Source organism: Bos mutus, chromosome 8, assembly GCF_027580195.1.
Source record: "Bos mutus isolate GX-2022 chromosome 8, NWIPB_WYAK_1.1, whole genome shotgun sequence".
Classification (NCBI taxonomy): Eukaryota; Metazoa; Chordata; class Mammalia; order Artiodactyla; family Bovidae; genus Bos; species Bos mutus.
The window spans coordinates 85,031,526-85,058,734 of record NC_091624.1 but is presented as its reverse complement, the minus strand read 5'-3'; the positions used below and the strand labels follow the sequence as shown (position 1 = coordinate 85,058,734).

At 39.4% G+C, this 27,209-nt stretch overlaps 1 protein-coding gene and 1 long non-coding RNA gene across 6 annotated transcripts in view; one reads left to right on the top strand and one right to left on the bottom strand.

Annotated features, from left to right (window-relative positions):
• Positions 1–577, bottom strand: part of CNTLN (centlein) — a 357,018-nt gene extending 356,441 nt beyond the window's left edge. For 2 of the 4 annotated variants that reach the window (XM_070375940.1, XM_070375942.1), the window contains exon 1: positions 174–576. In XM_070375940.1, the coding sequence (XP_070232041.1) occupies positions 174–533 (360 nt within the window). In that variant the 5' untranslated portion in view covers positions 534–576. Of the gene's footprint in view, positions 1–173 lie in introns of all 4 variants that reach the window. The other 2 variants (XM_070375943.1, XM_070375941.1) reach the window with 2 other exon arrangements.
• LOC138988916 (uncharacterized) lies at positions 133–25,977 on the top strand. Of its 2 annotated transcripts, XR_011465182.1 has the most exons (4): positions 133–367; positions 1,664–1,763; positions 4,895–8,682; positions 23,469–25,977. It is a non-coding gene; the product is annotated as an uncharacterized lncRNA (long non-coding RNA). The 2 variants fall into 2 exon arrangements; XR_011465181.1 differs by lacking the exon at positions 23,469–25,977 and having other exon boundaries at positions 210–367; positions 4,895–8,993.
• The last annotated feature ends 1,232 nt before the right edge of the window (positions 25,978–27,209 follow it).

The window sequence follows — 27,209 nt, the reverse complement described above, 5'->3', positions numbered from 1 at the left end:
GCTCCCTCAGCAGCGAGCAGCGGGCCCGGCTGGGCGTGGGAGCCAGGACGCAGCGCCGCCGGGCAGAGGTGGGTGGGTCCTAAACCCGCGCAGCGACACAGACGAAGGCAGAGGGAGAGGGACGCGGCCCCAGCCCCGCTGTGGAGGGGAAAGGCCGGCGGCCACTTCGATACCTGACACAGGGCCAGCTCCTCCTTTACGCTGCTCAGCTCTTCCTCCAGCAGCTGCGTCCGGGTCACCATCGCCTCCTCTACCGAGATGCCCTCTAGCCGCATGGACCCCATGGGCGCGCTGAGGAGGGGAGCCTGAGCCGGAGCTGTCCCCGCTGGCCCTCGCTGGCCCTCTGACCCTTCTTCGCCAAGCCAGGGTAAATCGCTTTTGTCCACGACGCCCTCCCGCGCTGCGCCCTCAAGACCCGAGGTCTCGCTGCGCACTGCGTGTGCCACCGCTCCCCGACCAACACGTGGGGACCAGGGTCCCAAGTGTCGCGCCTGGGGCGGAGGGAGCTGTGAGGGCGGCGACCGCGCCGCCATTGCCGCGGCTGCTAACGGGTCAAGTTCCCTCTAGGAAACTCCACCTCCTCTTCCCCATCCTGGCGATCCCGAAGCCCCGAGCCGCGCATGCGCCAGCTTTTTCCCGCCTTGGCGCGCGGGGTCTCGCGCTCGCGGGCCCTGGCTGGCTTCCCACGGGCCGCGCGCCTGGCTCGAGCGTTGGAAGCGCACGCGTCCTGGGCCGGAGGAGTTAGTCCGGTCTGGCCTGCACCGCACCCTTGAGTGCCCTGGTCAGTATTCAATCCACCACGCCACGACTTCCCATCAATCTAAAACCCTACCCGCCGCTACTTTGCGCCTAGCTTACACCCCACTTCTTAAAGCCTTTCTTGACAAGCTCCTAGCCCCAAATGATCCCTAACTGTGAATTCCTCCGCCTTCAAGACCCTTGCCAACTCGTTTGTCACGTTTCATTGACCGCCCTGGAGTGTCAGTTACAGGGCTAATCCCTCCCGCGCTGTTGTAAGCTCCTTGAGGATCAAGGAATAAGTTTTACACTTAAATGTTTTCTTCACACCCTTTAGCAAAACTGCTTTACGTACAGCTGACAACCAGCTGACTGATGTCTAGGAGACGTGGAAAGCCTTGTGCTGAGCTGGGACTATCGAGCAGGTTTCCCATTGGAATTATGATCCCTTGTGCACCTTTGTCTTCTGTTTTGCAGGAGTCATGATTTCCTTTTTTTATGTCAACTTCTTTATGCAGTTGGCTGCGTATCAAAGTGAGTGTGACCCGCATTCTCCGGAGTTTGAATCCTCGGACCAGTTTGAAATTAGTAATTTGGAGCATGGTTTAAAAAAAAAAAAAAAAAAGCTTTCTTTATTGTTCATTCTCTTTTTTTCTTCCTTTTTTTCCCCTTCCTTCCTGCTTTCTTTATTTATCAACTTTGAATAAGAAATAACCTCCTCTTTTTCTGTCATTGAAACACGTCCTACTTGTAATGAGTTTGATAAGGAGACGCACGTGGTGCTAGCAATCGGGTTCTACCAAAGGCTAGATCGCTGTCCTCTGCTGTAAAGATTGCAGAGCACATGGAGAGCTGCGGTGGGGTGGGGAGAACTGTGGAAATAGGGAGGTGACTGCTTTAACTGATGACTTCTTCTTTTAATCAGAATTACCACTCCGTGCCAGAATCTAGTCAGCACCTCGAAAGACACCCTCCCAATCAGAATTCTGCTGAGGCAGGATGATTGGACTTCCTTCCCACTGAAGGTGAGTACTTAACAAAATTTATAAATGGATTGCATTAGAAAAAGTACATATAATCCTGTCTTAAAACCAGTTACTGGGACTTCCCTGATGGTCTAGTGATTTTGAATCTGCCTACCAATGCAGAGGATCCCTGGTCCAATAAGATCCTGCTCTGGGGCAACTAAGCCCAGGAGCCAGAACTGCTGAAGCCAGGGTGCCTATAGTCTGATCTTTGCAACAAGAGAAGCCACTGCAATGAGAAGCCCGAGCACGGCAACTAGAGAGTAGCCCCTGCTTTCAACAACTAGAGAAAAGCGTTTGTAGCAGTGAAGACCCAGCACAGCCAAAAATAAATAAATAAATCTTTCTTTTAAAAGAGGGGAATACAAAAGTTCTTTTTAAAATAGTAGTTACCATACTGAACATTTACTATATGCTGACTCCAGTGATAACTACTTTTCATTTATATATACTCATTCAGTTTTTACATCATGAGAGTAAAATAGGTATTATCCTCATTTTCTACTAGTAAGGAAATTGAAATTTGAGAAATTACGCTACCTTGCTGAAGTCCCGCATTTGGTATTAGAAAAGCTAGAATATGGTTCCACTTAACTCTAAAACCTGTGCCTTGGATCCCTACCTTCACTCCATACCTGTCACTTGAAATACAGCATTAGTATGATAACACATGACTTCACTGAGTTTAAGTCTATAGGAATTCCAATCACATGATTTACATGTTTGGCATGAAATCAATGTCAATGCACATTTTCATGGCTATTTGGTACTCACTCAGAAGGGCATTCAGACAAGGCAATGGCAACCCACTCCAGTACTCTTGCCTGGAAACTCCCAGGGACAGAAGAGCCTGGTAGGCTGTCATCTGTGGGGTCTCACAGAGTCAGACACGACTAAAGCGAATTAGCAGCAGCAGCAGAAGGGCATTATTTCATCTGAATACAGAAAAATTATTTTGAAAAGCAGTGAAGTCTCTTCCATTATATACAATGGATAAGTATACATATTCAACTCAAAAGAAGGATAATATTTGAATCAATGACTAGACAATTTTTAAATTTTTTACTATAGTATAGTTGATTTACAGTGTTGTGTTAGTTTCAGGTGTACAGCAAAGTGAAACACTTGTGTCTGTGCTCAGTTATTCAGTCATGTCCGACTCCTTGGGAGTCTATGGCCTAGCCAACCAGGCTCCTCTGTGAAGAGCTACTATGAAAATTCAAATACTGGTTATTATTTGAATACCTATTTTCAGTTACCTTGTGTCTATACCTAAGAGTGAAATTGTTGGGTCATTTGGTAATTCTATATTTACCTTACTGAGGAACAATCTGTTTGCCACAGTGGCTATAGCATTTACAATCCCACCAACAATGTATGAGAATTTGAAATTCTCTGCATCTTCAAAAACATTTTTCTTTTTTTTAATGATTATACTGATTATAATGATCTGCATTTCCCTAATGACTAATGACATTGATCATGTTTTCATGTGTTTGTTAGATATTTATCTTCTTTGGAGAAAGGTCAATTCAAACCTTTTGTCAATTTATTAATTAGGTTGTCTTTCCAGTCCCATCACTTCATGGGAAATAGATGGGGAAACAGTGGAAACAGTGTCAGATTTTATTTTTCTGGGCTCCAAAATCACTGCAGATGGTGACTGCAGCCATGAAATTAAAAGATGCTTACTCCTTGGAAGGAAAGTTATGACCAACCTAGATAGCATATTCAAAAGCAGAGACATTACTTTGCCAACAAAGGTTCATCTAGTCAAGGCTATGGTTTTTCCTGTGGTCATGTATGGATGTGAGAGTTGGACTGTGAAGAAGGCTGAGCGCCGAAGAATTGATGCTTTTGAACTGTGGTGTTGGAGAAGACTCTTGAGAGTCCCTTGGACTGCAAGGAGATCCAACCAGTCCATTCTGAAGGAGATCAGCCCTGGGATTTCTTTGGAAAGAATGATGCTAAAGCTGAAACTCCAGTACTTGGCCACCTCATGCCAAGAGTTGCCTCATTGGAAAAGACTCTGATGCTGGGAGGGATTGGGGGCAAGAGGAGAAGGGGACGACAGAGGATGAGATGGCTGGATGGCATCACTGACTCGATGGGCGTGAGTCTCAGTGAACTCTGGAAGTTGGTGATGGACAGGGAGGCCTGGCGTGCTGCGATTCATGGGGTCACAAAGAGTCGGACACAACTGAGCGACTGATCTGATCTGATCTGATCTGTCTTTTTGTTATTGAGTCATTAATAGTACTTAACCAGCAGACAATTTTCAAGAATTGAAACTTGCACATTTTCAGAGCATACATAGGGAGTTCTTTCTTCTATTAGTTATTTGCTAAAATGACAGAAACTTGTGAAACACTGGATATTAACACTTCTAACTCAGAAAGATAAGTTAAAGATCTGCAATAATACATGAATAAAAATGTCCAAACAATCAAGTGTTTCTCCTATGCAATTTTCTGTTCAAATATTTAAAAGTGATGATGTCTGTTCTTTAGAAATACATATTAAAATCTGCTGAGGATGAAGGCTATTAAACTATAGAAACACATAATTCTCTCTATATCACCACTGTATATGTGAAATATTGGGGAAGCGAGGAAAACGTGCAAATTAATGTGGTATTTGAATTGTACTTCTCACTTTAATTTTTAAAATTATATCTAATGTCTATTTAAAAAGAGAAAATGTATTAGCAATTTCTCAGCCTTTACAATTCTTGTTTTTCAGAAAGAGTGCCAAATTTTAAGACATGTTTATTTCTTCTTTACCAATTTGGTATACTCTTTATTTAGTCAACAGATTTAAATTTAAAGCCACAATTAGATATTGGTAAAACATTAACTATCATAGATTTCTTTCATATCGTTTTGAAATTTATCACAGTTTTTAGGGTCTTGTCATATCCTAGGGATCTAAATCAAAAATAGCCTGCTGTCACCCCTTCAGCATTAAAAGAGAATCCCACAAGCTGGGATGTGCCAATGTGACATTTGAATCAATAGCAGGCATATCATGTCAGGACCATGACATGATAAGACCAATTCCAATCCAGGAGTTAGAGTAAACCAAGGCAATTGTATTGTTCTTATATATAATGCTGGCCCTTGTACCCACAGGTTCCATTGCAAATTCAACCAACATTGGATCAAAAATGTTCAGGAAAAAAAGAAATTCAAGTACTTCCCTGGTGGTCCAGTGGCTAAGAATCCACCTTGCAATGCACAGGACACTGGTTCAATCCCTGGTCCAGGAAGATTCCACAGCAACTAAGTCTGCACGCCGCAACTACTGAGCCCACACTCTAGAGCCTGTGAGGCAACTACCACTGAGCCCTCAAGCAGCAATTACTGAGGCCTGCTCGGCTAGAGCCTGTGCACTGCAACCAAAGAAGCCACCACAATGAGAAGCCCCTACTCCCACAACTAGAGACAACCCAAGTGCACCATCAAAGATCAAGTACAGCCCAAAATAAATTTTTTGTTTTTTTTAAAAATTCAAGAAAGTTCCAAAGATCAAAACTTGAATTTGCCACACACCAGCAACTATTTATACAGCATCTACATTGTATTGGGCATTACCAGTACTCTGCTATGCTATGCTATGCTAAGTCACTTCAGTCGTGTCCAACTCTGTGTGACCCCATAGACGGCAGCCACCAGGCTCCCCCATCCCTGGGATTCTCCAGGCAAGAACACTGGAGTGGGTTGCCATTTCCTTCTCCAATGCATGGAAGTGAAAAATGAAAGCGAAGTCACTCAGTCGTGTCCGACTCTTAGCAACCCCATGGACTGCAGCCTACTAGGCTCCTCCATCCGTGGGATTTTCCAGGCAAGAGTACTGGAGTGGGGTGCCATTGCCTTCTCCATACCAGTACTCTAAGATGATTAAAAGTATATAGGAGTATGTATATAGATTACATGCAAGTACAACTTCATTGAATACAAGGGACTTGAGTAATCAGCAGATTGTGGTATCAGGGGGATCCTGGAACCAATACCCCTAGGATACTGAGGGAAAACTATACTACAGTTTTATCTGAGTGATACCTGGCACCTATTGATCAGTCCTGAGACTGTTCTAAGTCAAGATCATAGGTATCCAAGGATGGCATCATCAGTTCCAGTTGTCCCATTTAACTTTCACACAATTCCAAAAGGATGAGCTTGCAGTATTAGAAAAACAGAATTTAATTTTCCATTTTCATCTTAAATGATTATATAACAGTCCAAAACTTTAAATAACTGTCTTTTTCCCTAATAATAGGCTTTTCTAAAATTATCTCAATTAAGTCCAAACTCTGTGTGGGTGTTGTCCTAAAGAAAAAAAAAAAAAAAAACCACGTCATATTGTTTTGAGTAACTTTTATCAGCTTACTTACCTCACTAATTTTAGAATACAACCCCAAATTCCCTGAGGATCTCAGCTGATTTCATACACAAAGTTACATAGTTTAGGATCTTTAACACATGACTGGAATGAGACAACACTTTTTTTTTTCAGCTTTCTCACCTGTGTTTCAGTTTCTCCTCCCTAACACACAGCATGATAGATCCATGATCCTTGGTATTTTCTGTATATTTTCTTTACTCTCAAGGCAATATTGCAAAAGTACTCCAATTCTCCCACCTATTTTGTTTCTCTGGCTTCACCTCAAACATGAAGGTCTCCTTCCATTGCCAGTGATCTGGTTTAATATCTCTGTTTTGATGATGCTTATCTATTGCCTATAACAGTGTTCATATAGTATCATAGCATAGAGCCATACATACATACCCTCACACACATAGAGTGGCATTTTGCCTTTTGTGAGACTGTGATTTATGATAAATACTTACTTGGTCTTTGTCTCCATCCCCATTTCTGGCACCAAGCACCTAAAGCCCTTGCAATTTCCTCGATGATGAGAGCTTAAAGGTGTCTTTTTAGGTTAAGAAGTTGACTTTTGGAAAGCACCTAAGAATGGGGGCTGACTGCCTGGGGAGCCAACCAATCTTGTGATTAGAGGGTTGGAATTTCCAGGTTCTGATTCCCTTCCTGCTTGGCAAGGGGATCAGAGTCCCAGTAGGAAGTTGATGGAAACTCACATAGAGTACTTTGGGAACAGTTAAAAACACAAACTGATTACAAAGGTTAAGTGGAAGGTCCAGAGAAAGCACAAAGGATAGTGCAGTGCCTCAAGGCTAATCAAAGCATGGGAGATGTTATCACCCTAAACTCAAAAGAGTGAGGGGAATGAGCAGTTCTTGGTACCAGGAGACAAAGGGCTGTGTCCAGAGAGCTGCCTGGCTAAAGACTCAAACCAAAAAATTGGAAGCCAGGGGAACAAATACTCAAGCCTCACTCTCTTCCCTCAGGCCCATCTCCTCCCATGCTCTGCACTGGCTGAATCCAACCAGTTCTTACAGGGCAGCCCACCAGGATACAGAATAGAGTGGAAAAAAAAAAAAGACAATCTGAAGGGGCAAACAGAAAGTACCCAGCTCAAGAGGCCAAGGTAGTTTAAAAAGCAACAACTGGGTATAAATAGCATCCTGTTAATAGCAAGTAAAATAAAAGTAACAACTTTTACATGGTTCACATGGCAGCTGTTTGGACTTTAACCTACAAGTCCATAGGAGAAAAGGGGAAGTCACATGTTATGAAAGGGAACGGAATCTAAAAAAGGGTTAGATAAAGAATATAGAGTTTGTGAACAGAAAAGCACCAAAGGGAATGCATCTACTTTCTTTATTGCCTTCACATACTGCATTAAAACTTGCTTTCCAGGGCTTCCCCTAGTGATCCAGTTCTTAAGAATCTGCTTGCCAACAGAGGACATGGATTTAATCCCTGGTCACTTTCACTTTTCACTTTCATGCATTGGAGAAGGAAATGGCAACCCACTCTAGTATTCTTGCCTGGAGAATCCCAGGGACAGAGGAGCCTAGTGGGCTGTGGTCTGTGGGGTCACACAGAGTCGGACACGACTGAAGCGACTTAGCAGCAGCAGCGGCAGGGAAGAATGGACATGCTGAGGAGCAGCTAAGCCCGTGTGCCACATCTCCTGAGCCTGTGCTCCAGAGCCTGAGAGCTGCAGCTACTGAGCCCATTTGCTACAACTAATGAAGCTCCACACCCTAGAGCCCATGCTCCACGACAGCAGAAGCCACTGCAATGAGAAGCCCACACATGGCAACAAAGAGTAGCCCCCACTTGCTGCAACTGGAGGGAGCCCTTACACAGCAACAAAGACCCAACACAGCTAAAATAAATAAATAAACAAATCTTAAAAAAAAAAAAAAAAAAAAACTCAGTTTCCAGAAGTTCTAGGCCACTTTATCTAATTTGAGATATGTGTGTGTGTATATACACATGTATATACAGAGAGAAAGAATCTCCCAAGCTAATATTATTCAATTTTCATTCTGTATCTATTTTATATTTTGTATCTCATAATTTTATTATTCTCACATTTAATACACTTGGTTTATAACTCTAAACAGATTGTAAGGTCCTAGAAGGCAGAAAAACCTCTTTTTTTGTACCTCTCATGAAGCCTATTACAATGACCTTACAAAAGAAGCACTCAAGAAATGTCTCTCAACTAGCTCCCTATAGGCCAAAGAAAAGTCTTGCCTTCAGTAATTATCAGACATTCCTGATGGTTGTTAATGATATCTCACATTAGTGGGACATTGCTTTGAACAGGAAACATTTTTACGGATGCATGTGTGCTCAGTTGTTCAGTCATGTCCAACTCTTTGCAACCTCTTGGACTGCAGCCCACCAGTCTCCTCTGTCCATGGGATTTCTCAGGCAAGAATATTGGAGTGGGTTTCATTTCCTCCTCCAGGGGACCTTCCAGACCCAGGGATCAAACCACATCTCGTTATTGCAGATGGATTCTTTACCACTGAAACACTGGGTAAGCCTGATTTTTATGGGTAACTTTTATCAAAGTTAAAATCTAATATAAATATAACTCATGTATGATAATGACTACTTGGGAAAAAATAAAACTGTTAAATTAATGAAAATAATTCCTTTTGCCACTAACATTTTTTTTTTTCCTGTATGATGCTTCTTGTTATAGCAAAATTCTATGGGATAATAGGAAGAAAGAAAATGAAATCAATTTGGGAACCCCTTGCCAGACACTGGTCATTTATTCCTTCATTTTTTGTCAACAAATACTGAACACTGTTCAGGATATAGCAGTGAACAGTCACAATCCTGACTTCTACGGAGCTTATATTCTAGTAGGGGAAAACATATCATAAACAAGGAAATATACTTGTTAATTAGTGCTGTTATGTAAACAGAAATAAAGCAAAGGAAGGGAAGAGTGAGTGAAGGCAGTGGTTAAGCCCTGTTTTAGGCAGTGTGATCAGAGAAAGTATATCCAAGAGGAACGTTTAAAGAAATGAGTTACTTCAACGAGTGGGAAGCATACCATGCACATATTTGTTTTTTTTTGTTTTTTTTTGTTTTTTTTTTGTTTTTTTTTTTAAACTTTACATAGTTGTATTAGTTTTGCCAAATATCAAAATGAATCCGCCACAGGTATACATGTGTCCCCCATCCTGAACCTTCCTCCCTCCTCCCTCCCCATACCATCCCTCTGAGTCGTCCCAGTGCACTAGCCCCAATCATCCAGTATCGTGCATCTAACCTGGACTGGCAACTCGGCTATCAGACAACGGGAAATCAAAGTATGAGTAAAAAGCAAAAGCTTATAAGCGAAATCTAAATACTGCAGTGTTTCATAGGTTGGTACATCCACATAAACTATTTCCCAGGAAATGTCTGTTTTCATGGAGCCCCAAAGGAGCCCATTCCAAGGGGATAAAAGTATCCACGTGACTAGAGATCAAGCTTTGTGATCCACAAGCGAACTCCAATTTGAAGTGGGTTGGTAAAGACTACAAGCATTTTCTGTCTCTGATTTCCCAGAAATATTTCTTACAGAAATCATTTGAAAAGGAATCACACTAAAGGATGTTAATGGAATAACAAAGGAGCTGAGAAAGAGTTTAAAGAAAAGGGAATGATAGTTACTCTGTGTTTTTCCCATGCTGGTTGCAGATCAGAATCAAAGGATCTCTTCAAATAATACCTTGGTCTCATCTCCAGAGATTCTGATTTAACAGGTGTGGTGTGGAACTGAGGTGTTGCTTTTTTTTTTTTTTTTTAAGTTCCCCAACTCAGTCTGGGGAGAAGGAAATGGCAGCCCACTCCAGTATTCTTGCCTGGAAAATTCCATGAACAGAGGAGCCTGGCAGGCTACAGCCCATGGAGTCGCACAGAGTCGGACACGACTGAAGGGACTTAGCATCCAAGTGGGTCTGACATGCAGTCAACTGAGAATCAATCTTGTTAAAATACATGAGTTAAGCTTTTAAAAATTAAAAACAAAAACATGCCAGGCATTGCTTCTGGAATGCAAAAGATATCTCATGATTATACAATTAGTGAATCAAATTATGTACAGAGTACCTATTATGTGCTAGAAGCTTAGCACTGGAGATGCAGATATGAAAGGGTAAACCAGTCCCTATCTTCAGGGAACTAAAAATGGTGAAAGGCAATATAAACAACTTAAAAAGAGAGGGAGTGTGTGATACCTGCTAGACAGAAAAGTATAATGAGATAGAGAGTATCTGCATAGACTACTTTTGTTAGGTTGATGAGAAAAGCCCTCTCTGGAGAGATACAATTTAAGCTGAAATCTGAAAGATGAGAAACCATCTAAAAATCTTGGCGTGTGGGTAGCAAATACAAAAGCCCTGAGGAACGAAGTTGCTTGATATGCTCTTAAAACAGAAAGGAGGCAACTATGATAGGAGTTAGAGTGAAAGAAAATGTGGTGTAAGATGAAGGAAGGAATCTGGATTTTGCTGTAAGACTAACAGGAAACTCCAGAAGGATTTTAAGCAGAGGAGAGAGATGATTTCTCTACATTAATAAAAGACCACTCCATTGTGGGGAGAATGGATTGTGGGGTTAGGAAAATGGCACTAAAAGCAGGAAAACCAGTTCAAGCAGGAGATGATGCTGGCTTGCACCAGGGTATTTGAAGGGATGAAACAGGGATGTGGTGATCTCCTGGAAAGCAAAGCCCATACATCTATCACAGTTAAATTCATAAAACAAGTGATTGTTTTCTCTACTATACATACTTCATGCTTTGCTAGAGATAGCAATTATTCTACTAACTTTACCTAGAAAATGAAGACCACAAAACTGTTTGACCATCTGTTCTTCCTCTTTGTAATAAAACAACATATTTGAGGGTGATTTCGGCTAACTCTCTGCTGCTGCTGCTAAGTCACTTCAGTCGTGTTCGACTCTGTGCGACCGCATAGACGGCAGCCCACCAGGCTCCTCTGTCCACGGGATTCTCCAGGCAAGAATACTGGAGTGGATTGCCATTTCCTTCTCCTAACAACAGCTAATTGTTAGTCTTTCCACTTGTCTCAAAGTTTCCATCACCTTATACAGATCATTACGATCAGACAATGCTTCAACTGTATCATAAAAAGGTGCTAACATAGCCAAAAGTTTTTCCACTTTTAGATTTCTGGGACGGTGTTTTGGGAAAAGATGCAGTTAGGTGAGTGTAGCTATGTGAGAGCAAGAGGATGTGGGAGAGAGGTTGATGGAGTGTTATTGGTCTTTTGAGGAAGCTGGTTTATGATATTCAAAGATCACTCATTGTGTTGTTGATTTCTTAGGGAATAATCAATGTTAACTTTCTATTATTATGGCCCTTTAGCTATAAAAATTAAGTAAATTTCATGCAAAGAATTTCCCTATTTAGATAGTAGGAAACTATTCACTGATGAAGATGAGAAAGACTTTCTAGTTTACTACTTCCAGTGAATCCCAAAATCACAGATAATTACTCCCAGCAGGCCCAACCACTATAATTATATTAGTGCCCTCTGCTGTACATGTGCAAAATTACAGAAAACTATGCAATATTTCAAAGTTTGTCCAGACCAGACATTCTTGGCTTTGGTACTCTCCAGAAGCAAGGTTTAAATAGTATCTTTATTTCATTTCATCTGGACAACTTTTACATGTTAGGTGAAATTTTGTCTCCTGTAATTACCAGCTAGTCTAAACAGAATAATAGTGTTTAAGAGGCAGTCATAGACTGATTGTTATACTAGGGAAAATATTAATTAAACGTTTGTAACATGAGTGAAGTTACAATATGACAATTATTGAAAACTTAGCCTTTCTTTTATAATCCTATGCACTGATCAGTTTTTCTGTGACTTTCCTTTTGTATATGCTCCTGAGTTTACTTTAAGTCAGAGACAATTTTGAGACCCATAAACCTGTTTATTTGCTTATGACATTCAATAATTGTTTTATATGACACTTGTTTTGTGCCATTTGATTTGTTCCTATGCCCTAAATTAAAAATTTCTACTTCTGTCTGAGTTTTATTAAATGAAAATAGTATTAATAGGCTGAGGCCATACCAGTAAGTGGTCCTCTGTCAACCACTTATCTTTTTGTTTATCTGTTCTTCCATGTCATGAAGTTGTAAGCATCACACTAACCTTTAAATAATCATTCTACATTTTTAGAGCAGCATACTCTGTTCAGATTTACATGCTATATCTTGTGAATTTTCCTTCTATGAATGAAGAAATATTTAAAATAGCATAGTTTGAAATGGAAACAAGAATTTGTTTATACATGCTGATTTGGGTAATAATCTGTGAGTCTGGGAAATGAGTATTTTGAATTTATTTCATGGCACCTTATGCTGAATTTTCTTCCCTCTAAATCCATGAACTTAGTTCATATTTATAACTTTGTTTGGCGCAGGTTTTGATAATGTGTAAATATATGTAATTACCCAAATATTTTTCATTACTTTTAAGAACTATATTTATGTTTCAGGTAAGTGAGTTTATCTTAGAAAGTAATTTTTTGTTATGTGTTACTTTTCCAAGGAAAAGTATGACATTTTTCAAAACTAGGAAAATATTTAGACATCATGTTAAATTAAAATGTACAAATAGAACAGTGGGCAATAGATAAATAGTTTCAAGCATCAATAGACATAAATTAGATTAACTGCCAAATTTGGGGGGGGAATTCAGTCCCTTTTCAGATATAGCTCAATGCAGGATAAGAGTAGAAAAGGGGACTAAGATGAAAATTAAGTGAATGGTGTTGGAAAAAACTTTTATAATGTTCTGTTCTATTATCCAGTTAAGCGCTTTTCCTCTTTTCCAGTTAAGCAGAATATCATTTTCTGTTTGGGATGCTTCAACCTAGAAACTTATATGCAGGTCAAGAAACAACGGTTAGAACTGGACATAGAACAACTAACTGGCTAAAAAATTGGGCTGTTGAATAGACATTTAATCTTAGAGGAAATTTTTTCAACTTTTCATCATTAAGCATGATGTTAGTGGTGGATTTCTCATGTATGGTATTTATTATGCTGAAATACATTCACTCTGTGCTTAAGTTTGTCAAGTTTTTATCATGAAAGGAAATTGAATGTTGTTGTTCAGTGCTTCTTCTGCATCTCCTGAGATTATATGATTTTTATTTTTCATTCTGTTAATGTGGTTCATCACATTATTAATGTATTTGTTGAATTATCCTTGCATGATTGAGATAAATCCCACTTCAGAGAGTATAATCCTTTTAAAGTATTGTTGAATTCAGTTTGTTAATATTTTCTTGACAATTTTTACACCTATATTCATCAGAGATGTTGGTCTGTGGCTTTCTTTTCTTGTACTGTCTTTATCTGATTTGGGTTTCAGGGTAATGCTAGCTCTGTAAAATGCATTTGGAAGTGTTCCCTCCTCTTCAGTTTTATGGAATAGTTTGAAGAAGATTATTATTTATTCTTTTTTAAATGTTTGGTAGAATTCACCAGCCAAACCGTGTACATCTAGGCTTTTCTTTCTTGGGAAGTTTTCAGTTACTGATTCAATCTCTTTACCAGTTATAGATCTATTTAGATTTTCTATTTCTTCATGATTCAGTCTTGGTAGAGTGTATTTCTAGGAATTTACCCATATCTTCTAACTTATTCAACTTGTTCTCATATGAATGTTCATAGTAGTCTCTAATATTAATACTATGTATTTCTGTGGTATCTGAGTATCCTGAGTGGATAACTGCAAATGACTTGTCTTTAAGCTCACAGACTTTTTCCATTGCTGACCACATCTGCTGTTGAAGATCTGTTTCATTTCTCACTTCATTATTTGTATTCTTTATTTTTAGAATTTGCTTTTATGATTTATAGCTCTCTGTTGAACCTCTCATTTTATTAATGTATTATTTTCCTGATTTCATTGAGTCATCTATTTATGTTCTCTTGTAGTTCACTGAGCATCCTTAAAACAATTATTTTCAGTTGTTTGTCAGGAAATATGTAGATATCCATTTCTCTGTGGTCTGAAACTGGAAAGCTATCATGTTCCTTTTGTGAAGTCATGTTTCCTTGATTTTATGTGTTCCTTGAGGTTTTGCATTGATGTCTTTGCATTTGAAGCAGTAGCACTTCATCCAGTCTTGCAGACTGGATTTGGGAGACATATATCTTCACCTTCACAAGGGCTTCCCTTGTGGCTCAGCTGGTAAAGAATCCACCTGCAATATGGGACTTAGGTTTGATTCCTGGGCTGGGAAGATTCCCTGGAGAAGGGAAAGGCTCCAGTATTCTGGCCTGGAGAATTCCATGGTACAGTTAATGGGATTGCAAAGAGTCAGACATGACTGAGCAACTTTCAATTTATCTTCACCTGGTTAAGAATTCTGAGGATTTTCTATGGATGTGTCTGGTTCACACTTCTAGTTCCCTCTTCATGAGGAGTTCTTAAAATTATATGCTTTTTCTCAATCCCACAAAGCCAGCCTAAGTACTTTGAGGTTCCTGTTTGTTTTCTCTAGGACAATACCCTAAAATGCTCAAGTTTGTGAGCTTGTTCTTGATCCCACCGTTAGGTTGACTTTCTACACCTCCTTATTAGCTACCTGCAAAGGCTCACTCTTGCCATCTATACAGTCTGCTAGAATGGGGGGAGGAAGGAGAGATGCGAGTATGGATGAGAAGCTCATAGTGGTGTGGGTACCTGTGGGCCAGTTGCAGAGGCCCACAGGTGAGGTATATCCAGTGGCTAGTGGGTGAGCTTCCTAATAGAGTCTGTGATGTGGTTAGTAGGAAGAAATGAAAAGCCATTAGTAGTGTCCCTTTGATGAGTTCTGAGCCCTGGCTACTTTGCTCCCAGCTTTTCCCAATCCCTCAATCCTGTAGATTTCCTCATCCATATGGATGAAGCAAGAAAGAACTAGACCTCCTGGACAGTGTCCTGCATAGCTAGGGAAGTCTGGCTGTCACTCATACACTCTCACTTTTCCCTGTGGGAGAAAATAGCAACTTGTTACTAACTCAAATGAGCCAACAAGTTATATTCACATAACAACCTACACATGGATGTTTACACCATTATTATTCATAATTGCCCAAATCTGGAAGCAACCAAGATGTCCTTTAGTACATAAATGGGCAAATTAGCTGTGATACATCTAGACTATGTGATATGATTCAGTGCTAAAAACAAACGAGCTATCAAGTCACAAACAGACATGGAGAAACTTAAATGTGTATTAACTTAAAACAAAAAAAGCCAATCTGGAAAGGCTATGTGCTCTTATGATTCCATCTATATGATCTTTTGGAAGAGGCAAAACTATGAGGACAGTAAAAAGAGTAGTGGTTGCCAGGGGTTGGAATAGGAAGGGATGAATAAGCAGGCCACTGAGGATTTTTACGGCCAGGTAACTATTCTGTATGAAACTCTAATGGTAAATTTTTCCAAACTCATAGAATATACAACACCAAGAGTGAAACATAATGTTTAAATATGGACTTTAGTAAATAGTATTGTATCAATATTAGCTCACCAATTGTAATAAATGTACAAAACTAGTGTAAAATGTTAATAAGATGGGAAAGTGGGGGAGGAGTGGTATATATGGGAATTCACTGTACTTTCTGCTCCTTTTCTGTCAACCTAAAAACTTTTTTTAAAAAAGTCTTTTATTAATTCTTTTTTTTTTAATTTACTTATAATAGCCAAAAACTGGAAGCACCCAGATGTCCTTCAATGAGTGAATGGTTACATAAACTGTGATACATCTATAACATGGAACAGTACTCAGCAACAAGAAGTAACAAGCTATTGATACATGCAACTTAAAAAAAAAAAATGTGAAAGTCAGTCATGTCCGACTCTTTGCGACCCCATGGACTATACAGTCCATGGAATTCTCCAGGCCAGAATACTGGAGTGGCTAGCCTTTCCCTTCTCCAGGGGGTCTTCCCAACCAACCCAGGGATCAAACACTTGGATGAATCTAAAAGGATTTCTGCTGTGTGAGAAAAACCAACCTCAAAAAGTAATATACTTAGAGTGTCATTGAAATATACATTACCATAGGTAAAACAGATATCTAGTTGGAAGTTGATGTATAACATAGGGAGCTCAATACAGGGCTCTGGGGACAACATAGGGGTGTGGGAGGGAGGTTCAAATAATAAGTAATATATTTTATGATTCCATTTATATAACATTCTAGAAATGAGAGGTTACCAGTGTTTAGGGATGGTGGGGGAACGGGGGTGAATGTGAGCCTAAAGGAATAATAATATGAGAGAACCCTAAGATGAAGGAACAGTTCTGTATCTTGAAGGTAGTGATTGCTATATCAAGATAAAGCAAGTGATAAAATTTGAACAGAACTAAATACACACACACAAGTTTATGCAGAACTGCTGACATTTGAATAAGATCAATAGATTGTATCAATGTGTTTCCTGATTGTGATATTGTACTACAGCTGTACAAGATGTTATCACTGGGGAAACTTTGAGAAGGGTATATGGGATCACTCTGTATTATCTCTTACAACTGCATGTGAACCTACAATTATTTCAAAATTAAAATTCAAAAATATTCAGCACTCTATTCATCAATAAGCACAACTAAGGCAGTGAGAAGAGAACCACAAACTGGGAGAAGATATTTGCCTGACCTATAATGAATTAGTATACAGACTGTATAAAGAATGAATGAGAATATTTCTAAGTTATCAATAGTCCAATAGAAATAATAGCACAGACATTTCATAGAAGATGAAAAATAGCAAATAAACATATAAAAGTGTGCTATATCTCATAAGTAGTGAATATTAATTAAAATTATGATACAGGATATCACAACTTGATTACATACATTTGTATATATTATGCAAATATACATATTTACATATATATTATGACCATATCAAGTTGGCAGAGACTTGAAGCCTTGTAAACTCATGTAACAGTTAATGTAGTTAACTGTTAATGTAAATATTGGTAAACTGGTTAATGTAAATATTGGTAAAAATCATTTTAGAAAACCATTAGACCATACTTAGAAATTTTGATTCTGGTATATACATACTTCATAACCCAGTAATTCTACTCTTAGTTCTGTATCTAGAAAAATTCTTGCCCATTTGTACAAGAAGACATCTTTATATTTGCTCTTTTCCCAATAGCAAAAATTGAAACCATCCACAGTCTTTCATCAGTAGAACTGATTGATAAATTATAGTATATTCATTCAATAGATTACACTTCAGCAGTAAAAATGAATGAACCACAAGTATACACATCCACATGGATGATCTCTGCAGCATATTGGAAGCAATAAAGACAAGTTACAGAACAAAACATATGATTCCAACTTATTTATAGGACAAATAGCTATGTAAATGGAAAACTTAAAGGAATGGGAAATATCAAATCATATAAATGCCAATGATGATTACCTCTGAGAAAGGTTGGAGATCACAATTTGGAGGAGAATCACGACAAATTAAAGATGTACTAATTCTTAAGGTGAGAGAAAAATGGATGCTTACTTTATCATTATTTTAGAAATCTACTTATACATTACATGCCCTCATTTATTTGTGACACATTTCATAATAGAAAAGTTTACAAATCAACTCACAAGATAAAGAGATGTTTAAGTGTGATGACCTGGATGAATAGACTCTAATGCCAGTAGTTGACTTAGATCTGTATAGAAATCAAATGGAGTAAAGAGAACAAAGAACTTGAGGAAAAAAACATTGCTCTTAACTCAAGGTTTTGTTTCCCTAAGTAAGCATATAAGTTTACATCTGACTTAGATCCTTGTGTGGCATAGCTTTATAATTCTTAAAAATCCTTTTACATTTGAATCAGTTCTAATGAGATGGATGAAACTGGAGCCTATTATACAGAGTGAAGTAAGCCAGAAAGAAAAACACCAATACAGTATACTAACGCATATATATGGAATTTAGAAAGATGGTAACGATAACCCTGTATGCGAGACAGCAAAAGAGACACAGATGTATAGAACAGTCTTTTGGACTCTGTGGGAGAGGGAGAGGGTGGGATGATTTGGGAGAATGGCATTGAAACATGTATAATATCATATATGAAACGAATCGCCAGTCCAAGTTTGATGCATGATACTGGTTGCTTGGGGCTGGTGCGCTGGGACGACCCAGAGGGGTGGTATGGGGAGGGAGGAGGGTGAGGGGTTCAGGATGGGGAACATGTGTATACCTGTGGCGGATTCATGTTGATGTATGGCAAAACCAATACAATATTGCAAAGTAATTAATCTCCAATTAAAATAAATAAATTTATATTTTTAAAAATCCTTGGATAAGGTCCACAGTATTTTCAAATTATGAATGTTTCAGGAGATTGTGCAACCTAAAGAAGTTCAGTTTTATTGATGCAGCTGTATTTTTAAATTTTTATTATAATTTCCTTTTCAGTTGAACTTCTGTGTCCATTTCTATAGCTATAATGAACAGAAAGTCAAAGCCAAGAAAAACTGATTATAGACATAATATCCTAAAGGTAAAATCTCAGAGAATATATATTCTACAACTCACATCTTTACAGTGCCATAATAGACTAGTGGACATTTCATCAGCAATAATATTCAAAACAGATTTTTATTCAGGATCTACCCTGAACTTAAACGAGGCCAGCAAGATTTTGCACCTTGTTCTCTTATCACTAGGTCTGTAAGAAATGAAAAATAGTATTGAGATTCTGAAAAGATTATTGAAACAAATAACCAGGAAAAATGATTGCCCTAATAGGACTGGGAAGTACTTTGGTGCTGGACAAGAGATGCTCCGTTAGTGCTGACTAGAACAGCATAGCTTTGAGACTTGGATCACAGAACCCTCCCTCATTAAAAGAAGCCCATATGGCTCACAAACCCATCTAAGACCCCCAACTAGGTGCTTCCTTCAGCCTCAGATCTTTAATCAACACAGATGCTGAGATTTTAGCCAAGGTGCTTGCCCTGCATCTGAATAAACTGTTCCTGCAATTAATTAACCCAGACCAAGCAGTTTTTGTGCTGGTCACAGATCCTCTGGCAACCAGAGGAGACCCTCATCCATCATCTCACACCACCAACTCTGCATTTATACCCCGTCCTTACACTGAGAAGGCATCTGAGGAGAGGGTGAGCCTCTCTATGTTTCAAACATTAGTTAGTTTGGGTGTGAGATGAGCTTTCTTCAATTCCACAAGATTCCACCTCCTCATATATGAAGTGAACCTTGTCCATTTTACAAAATAACCAAAAGTTTCTTTTTTTATAAAAATGTCCAACACACCCAAAGATTTTTTTCTAAGTTCACATATACCTTGTTATCAATAGAACTAAATATTCATATTGTTAACATCATGTAACCCAGACTAGCATGTAATTCATTACTTAATCCACTTTCCACACTGTTGAGGTCTCTTTGATAACCATTTTAAATCTAACCCCTGTCAACAGTGTTGAATTTTAAAAGAAAACAGATTTCTGTGATTCTTCCTCAGGGCTTTATATTCTCTCTCTAAACATAGAATGGAATGGAGGCAGAAATGGACAATACGTTTATAATTCCAAAATACTTTAAGAGCAATGAATATTTTTTTCTATTAACAAGTAAAGATTAAGAAAGAATTGGAAAATTGCATCAATATTGACAGCAGTGCAAGGAAACAGCAGTGGGAAGTAGGTGTGTGCCCCGTCACTCAGCCCCCTGACTCTATTGTTGATGGAGTGTAAGTTTCATATTATCATGCAACTGACTCTTCTAAATCTCTTGCACACCCCAACAGTACAGTATCTAATAATTTCTATTCCCTGTCTTTTTCTAGTGTCTTTAAGATCAGTTCAGTTCAGTTCAGTCGCTCAGTCATGTCTGACTTTTTGTGACCCCGTGGACTTCAGAATGCCAGGCTTCCCTGTCCATCACCAACTCCCAGAGCTTGCTCAAACTCATGTCAATCAAGTCGGTGATGACATCCAACCATCACATCCTCTGTCATCCCCTTCTCCTGCCTTCAATCTTTCCCAACAACAGGGTCTTTTCAAATGAGTCAGTTCTTCCATTCAGGTGGCCAAAGGATTGGCGTTTCAGCTTCAGCATCAGTCCTTCCGATGAATATTCAGGACTGATTTCCTTAGGATTGACTGGTTTGATCTCCTTGCTGTCCAAGGGACTTTCAAGAGTCTTCTCCAACACCACAGTTCAAAAGCATCAATTCTTCGGCAGTTAGATTTCTTTATAGTCCAACTCTCACATCCATACATGACTACTAGATAAACCACAGCTTTGAATAGATGGGCCTTTGTTGGCAAAGTAATGTCTCTGCTTTTTAAAATGCTGTCTAGGTTGGTCATAGCTTTTCTTCCAAGGAGTAAGCATCTTTTAATTTCATAGCTGCAGTCACCATCTGCAATCTTTCACTGTTTCCAATGTTTCCCCATCTATTTGCCATGAAGTGACCAGATTGGATGCCATGATCTTAGTTTTCTGAGTGTTGAGTTATAAACCAAATTTTTCACTCACTTCTTTCACTTTCATCAAGAGGCTCTTTAGCTCTTCTTCACTTTCTGCCATAAGAATGGTGTCATCTGCTTATCTGAGATTATTGATATTTCTCCTGGCAATCTTGATTCCAGCTTTTGCTGCATCCAGCCCAGCATTTCGTGTGATGTACTCTGCATACAAGTTAAATAAGCAGGGTGACAATATGCAGCCTTGAAGTATTCCTTTGCCGATTTGGAACCAATCCATTGTTCCATGTCCAGTTCTAACTGTTGCTTCTTGACCTGCATACAGATTTCTCAAGATACAGGTAGGTGGTCTGGTATTCCCATCTCTTTCAGAATTTTCCAGTTTGTTGTGATCGACACAGTCAAAGGCTTTGGCATACTCAGTAAGGCAGAAGTAGATGTTTTCCTGGAACTCTCTTGCTATTTTGATGATCCAGCAGATGTTGCCTATTTGATCTCTGGTTCCTCTGCCTTTTCTAAATCCAGCTTGACAATCTGGAAGTTCATGGTTCACGTATTGCTGAAGCCTGGCTTAGAGAATTTTGAACATTACTTTTTTAGTGTGAGATGGGTGCAACTGTGCAGTAGTTTGAACATCTTTGGTATTGTCCTTCTTTGGGATTGGAATGAAAACTGACCTTTTCCAGTCCTGTGGCCACTGCTGAGTTTTCCAAATTTGCTGGCATATTGAGTGCAGCATTTCACAGCATCATCTTTTAGGACTTGAAATAGCTCAACTGGAATTCCATCACCTCCCCTAGCTTTGTTCATAGTGATGCTTCCTAAGACCCACTTGACTTCAGATTCCAGGATGCCTGGCTCTAGGTGAGTGATCACACCATCGTGGTTATCTGGGTCATCAAGATCTTTTTTGTGTAGTTCTTCTGTGTATTCTTGCCACCTCTTCTTAATATCTTTTGCTTCTGTTAGGTCCATACCATTTTTTATGCTTCTGTTAGGTCCATACCATTTCTGTCCTTTATTGAGCCCATCTTTGAATGAAATGTTCCCTTGGTAGCTCTGATGTTCTTGAAGAGATCTCTAGTCTTTCCCATTCTATTGATTTCCTCTATTTCTTTGCATTGTTCACTGAGGGAGGCTTTCTTATCTCTCCTTGCTATTCTTTGGAACTCTGCATTCAAATCTTTCCTTTTCTCCTTTGCCTTTTACTTCTCTTCTTTTCTCAGCTATTTGTAAGGCCTCCTCAGAAAATCATTTTGCCTTTTTTGCATTTCTTTTTCTTGGGATGTTCTTGATCAATGCCTTCTGTATAGTGTCACCAACCTCTATCCATAGTCCTTTAGGCACTGTGTCTATCAGATCTAATCCCTTGATTCTATTTGTCACTTCCACTATATAATCATAAGGGATTTGATTTAGGTCATACCTGAATGGTCTAGTAGTTTTCCCTGCTTTCTTCAGTTTAAGTCTGAATTTGGCAATAAGGAGTTCATGATCTGAGCCACAGTCAGCTCCTGGTCTTGTTTTTGCTGACTGTATACAGCTTTCCATCATTGGCTTCAAAGCATATAATCAATCTGATTTTGGTGTTGACCATATGGTGATGTCCATGTGTAGAGTCTTCTCTTGTGTTGTCAGAAGAGGGTGTTTGCTATGACCAGTGCGTTCTCTTGGCAAAACTCTATTAGCTTTTGGCCTGCTTCATTTCATACTCCAAGGCCGAATTTGCCTGTTATTCCAGGTGTTTCTTGACTTCCTACTTTTGCATTCCAATCCCCTATAATGAAAAGGACAACTTTTTGGGGTGTTAGTTCTAAAAGGTCTTGTAGGTCTTCATTGAACTGTTCAGCTTCAGCTTCTTCAGCATTACTGATCGAAGCATAAACTTGGATTACCATGATATTGAATGGTTTGCCTTGGAAATGAATAGAGATACTTCTGTCATTTTTGAGATTGCAACCAATACTGCATTTCAGACTCTTTTGTTGACCATGATGGCTACTCCATTTCTTCTAAGGGATTCCTGCCCACAGTAGTAGATTTAATGGTCATCTGAGTTAAATTCACCCATTTGAGTCCATTTTAGTTTGCTCATTCCTAGAATGTCAACGTTCACTCTTGCCATCTCCTGTTTGACCACTTCCAATTTGCCTTGATTCATGGACCTAACATTCCAGGTTCCTATGCAGTATTGCTCTTTACAGTATCAGACCTGAGAAACAGATCTAAGGGACTAGATCTGATAGAGTGCCTGATGAACTATGGATGGAGGTTCATGACATTGTACAGGAGACAGGGATCAAGACCATCCCCATGGAAAAGAAATGCAAAAAAGCAAAATGGCTGTCTGGGGAGGCCTTACAAATAGCTGTGAAAAGAAGAGACATGAGCAGTCAAGGTACCAGGACATGACTCCTGGATTCACTACTCACGAGTCAAGCCATGGAAGAAAACAGAAGAGGACACTCAATACACCTGTGAGCCCCTGGGAGATCTCAGATACCTATTCAGAACTACCAATGAGTGCCATTCTAATGAACACCCCCAAAATCTGGTTTCTGGGGATAAGATTTCTCAGGATAACTCTAAGGAGCCAACAGAGCTTGACAGAGACTGTACTCCAAAACAGACAGGAGATAGATCGTCTGATCCCAGAACAAGGAGGGACTTGAGCTATCCTGGCGATGTGAATTTAAAATTGACCAATGTCCCTACTAGTCCTTGTTATGTGATATTGATGATGCCTATGATTATTCCATGTACTGTCAATTGTCTAACCTGTTTTGTCTCTGCCCAGGTCAACCAGCTACAACATGCAGTGCCAGTTCAACAAAGATAGAAAACTACAGCTGACCACAGAAAATATCACACACCCTTGGACACTGCTATAAGGACTCTGAGGATTGAGACTAGCAAGAGGGGGAGGCCCAATACCCCTCGCCACCCCAGTTCAGCAGGAAGTAGCCAGAAAGACCTCGACGCCCCTATTCCCAAAGAACTGGGCCTCCCATCTCTTGAGGGGGGAATGTTAGGTAGGTAGAATAGGGAAAAGGAGTCCAAAATGGCGGTGGCTAAAAGACAAGGAAGGTCCGAGGACCAGAGTGAAGACTTCAGGCAGAACAAACAGAACAAACAGCACTCCTGGCTAAGCCCAATTTGCATGGGGCAGGCCCAGGTGGAGGAAAAAACATATAAAAGGAGGAGCCAAAGCACTTTCTCTCGGACTCTCTCTCCCGCGTGCGTACGCGCGCGCGCTCTCTCTGTCTCTCTCTGTCTCTCTCTCTCTCTCTCCTGCTATCTTCTAAATAAAATAGAGCTGTAACACTGAAAAAAAAAAAAAAAAAAAAAGCAAACGAGAAAAGGAAAGACATAAGCATCTGAATGCAGAGTTCCAAAGAATAAAAAGGAGAGATAAGAAAGCCTTCCTCAGCAATCAATGCAAAGAAATAGAGGAAAACAACAGAATGGGAAACACTAGAGATCTCTTCAAGAAAATTAGAGATACCAAGGGAACATTTCATGCAAAGATGGGCTCAATAAAGGACAGAAATGGTATGGACCTAACAGAAGCAGAAGATATTCAGAAGAGGTGGCAAGAATACACAGAAGAACTGTACAGAAAAGATATTCATGACCCAGATAATCATGATGGTGTGATCACTCACCTAGAGCCAGATATCCTGGAATGTGAAGTCAAGTGGGCCTTAGAAAGCATCACTATGAACAAAGCTAGTGGAGGTGATGGAATTCCAGTTGAGCTATTTCAAATCCTGAAAGATGATGCTGTGAAAGTGCTACACTCAATATGCCAGCTAATTTGGAACACTCAGCAGTGGCCACAGGACTGAAAAAGGCCAGTTTTCATTCCAATCCCAAAGAAAGGCAATGATAAAGAATGCTCAAACTATCGCACAATTGCACTCATCTCACATGCTAGAAAAGTAATGTTCAAAATTCTCTAAGCCAGGCTTCAGCAATACGTGAACCGTGAACTTCCTGATGTTCAAGCTGGTTTTAGAAAAGGCAGAGGAACCAGAGATCAAATTGCCAACATCCACTGGATCATCAAAAGAGCAAGAAAGTTCCAAAAAAACATCTATTTCTGCTTTATTGACTATGCCAAAGCCTTGGACTATGTGGATCACAATAAACTGTGGAAAATTCTGAAAGAGATGGGAATACCAGACCACCTGACCTGCCTCTTGAGAAACCTATGTGCAGGTCAGGAAGCAACAGTTAGAACTGGACATGGAGCAACAGACTGGTTCTAAATAGGAAAAGGAGTACGTCAAGGCTGTATATTGTCACCCTGCTTATTTAACTTATATACAGGGTACATTATGAGAAACGCTGGGCTGGAAGAAGCACAAGCTGGAATCAAGATTGCCGGGAGAAATAACAATAACCTCAGATATGCAGATGACACCACCCTTATGGCAGAAAGTGAAGAGGAACTAAAAAGCCTCTTGACAAAAGTGAAAGAGGAGAGTGAAAAAGTTGGCTTAAAGCTCAACATTCAGAAAACGAACATCATGGCATCTGGTCCCATCACTTCATGGAAAATAGATGGGGAAACAGTGCAAACAGTGTCAGACTTTATTTTTCTGGGCTCCAAAATCACTGCAGATGGTGACTGCAGCCATGAAATTAAAAGACGCTTACTCCTTGGAAGGAAAGTTATGACCAACCTAGACAGCATATTGAAAAGCAGAGACATTACCTTGCCAACAAAGATCCATCTAGTCAAGGCTATGGTTTTTCCTTTGGTCATGTATGGATGTGAGAATTGGACTGTGAAGAAAGCTGAGCGCCGAAGAATTGATGCTTTTGAACTGTGGTGTTGGAAAAGACTCTTGAGAGTCCCTTGGACTGCAGGAGATCCAACCAGTCCATCCTAAAGGAGATCCATCCTGGGTGTTCATTGGAAGAACTGATGTTGAAGCTGAAACTCCAATACTTTGGCCACCTCATGTGAAGAGTTGACTCATTGGAAAAGACTCTGATGCTGGGAGGGATTGGGGGCAGGAGGAGAAGGGGACAACAGAGGATGAGATGGCTGGATGGCATCACCGACTCAATAGACATGAGTTTGGGTAAACTCTGGGAGTTGGTGATGGACAGGGAGGTCTGGCGTGCTGGGATTCATGGGGTCGCAAAGAGTCAGACACGACTGAGCGACTGAACTGAACTGAATATTTTAATATAAATAAGACAAAATTTATTTAAATAAATAAATATTAATAATAAGATTCTTTAAATATCTTCATGAATATTTATCTGAAAGAAGTTGTTTTTACATTTGCTTTTAAGCTTATTCATCTTTCGACTAAAATATTTTTTGTAGGAAGATATTTTTATATTGATACTGAAAATAAAATTGAGAAAACAAGATTCACTAGGCACATGTTTGATGGGGGAAAAAGATTTTTATCAAACTTACCAATTCCAAATAATTATGGATCTTTGAATCATACCTTGTGATGGGCAAGTGTCACAGGAGATTTTCCTTGAATGTAGGAATGTTTAAACTTCATAAATTGTTGAAAACCGAAATGAGTTAATTAAAAAAGTTTCTTAAAAGAAATTGTTTGATGGTAGAGTAATGAGAAGCTTTGGAAAGAGCAGTGATGGTTGCACAATTGTGTTAATGTAATTAATGCCACTGAATAATACACATAAAAATGAGTAAAATAGCAAAATTTATGTTATGTATATATATTTTCGGAGAAGGCTATGGCACCCCACTCCAGTACTCTGCCTGAATAATTCCATGGACAGAGGAGCCTGGTGGGCTGCAGCCCATGAGGTCACGAGTGTTGGACCCGACTGAAGTGACTTAGCAGCAGCAGCAAAAGCATATATATTTTACCACGATAAAAATGGAAGAAGCAGAGATTGTTCAGTTTTATGATAGGGATATACCCATGAGAAATCAGTTGTGCAAGCCTTATAGTCCTATCTTTACATAGGCTTATTTTGAGAATTTTACTTAAATATTCATCTCAGTTTCTACTTGGAATTGCCTATATTTTCCACACCCACAGAAGGCTTATTGAAGAAAAATGAAAGGCCTTATCAAGAAGAGTAAGACAAGAAAATAACATATTTTTAAAAAAGTATTTTACCAAAGTTAATGGTATGTTTTGGAAAACATGTTATTTTTTTATCTCAAAACCATATAAAGCTGCACAGAATGGTTACTGAAATACAAGGATACTGGAATGCAGGCTTAATGATACAGTATTTTCAAGTGATTTGATGGAAATTTTCTTCATATATTCATCAATAACTCTTAGCTACACTACTTGTGCCAAGCACTGGTCTAAACAAAGGTTATGATACTTGTCCTACACATTACATTCTGGAAAGGGAGAGAAAGAGAGTATGTGGTCAGCAGGATTTTGGCTCCAGTATCTTTGCTTACTTGTATTATGTCTATGAATATATTACCTTACATTGCAGAAGGAAACCAAGGTTGGCATTGAGGTTGCTAATCCACTGACCTTAAAATGGGGAGATTATCCGGTATCATCCAGGT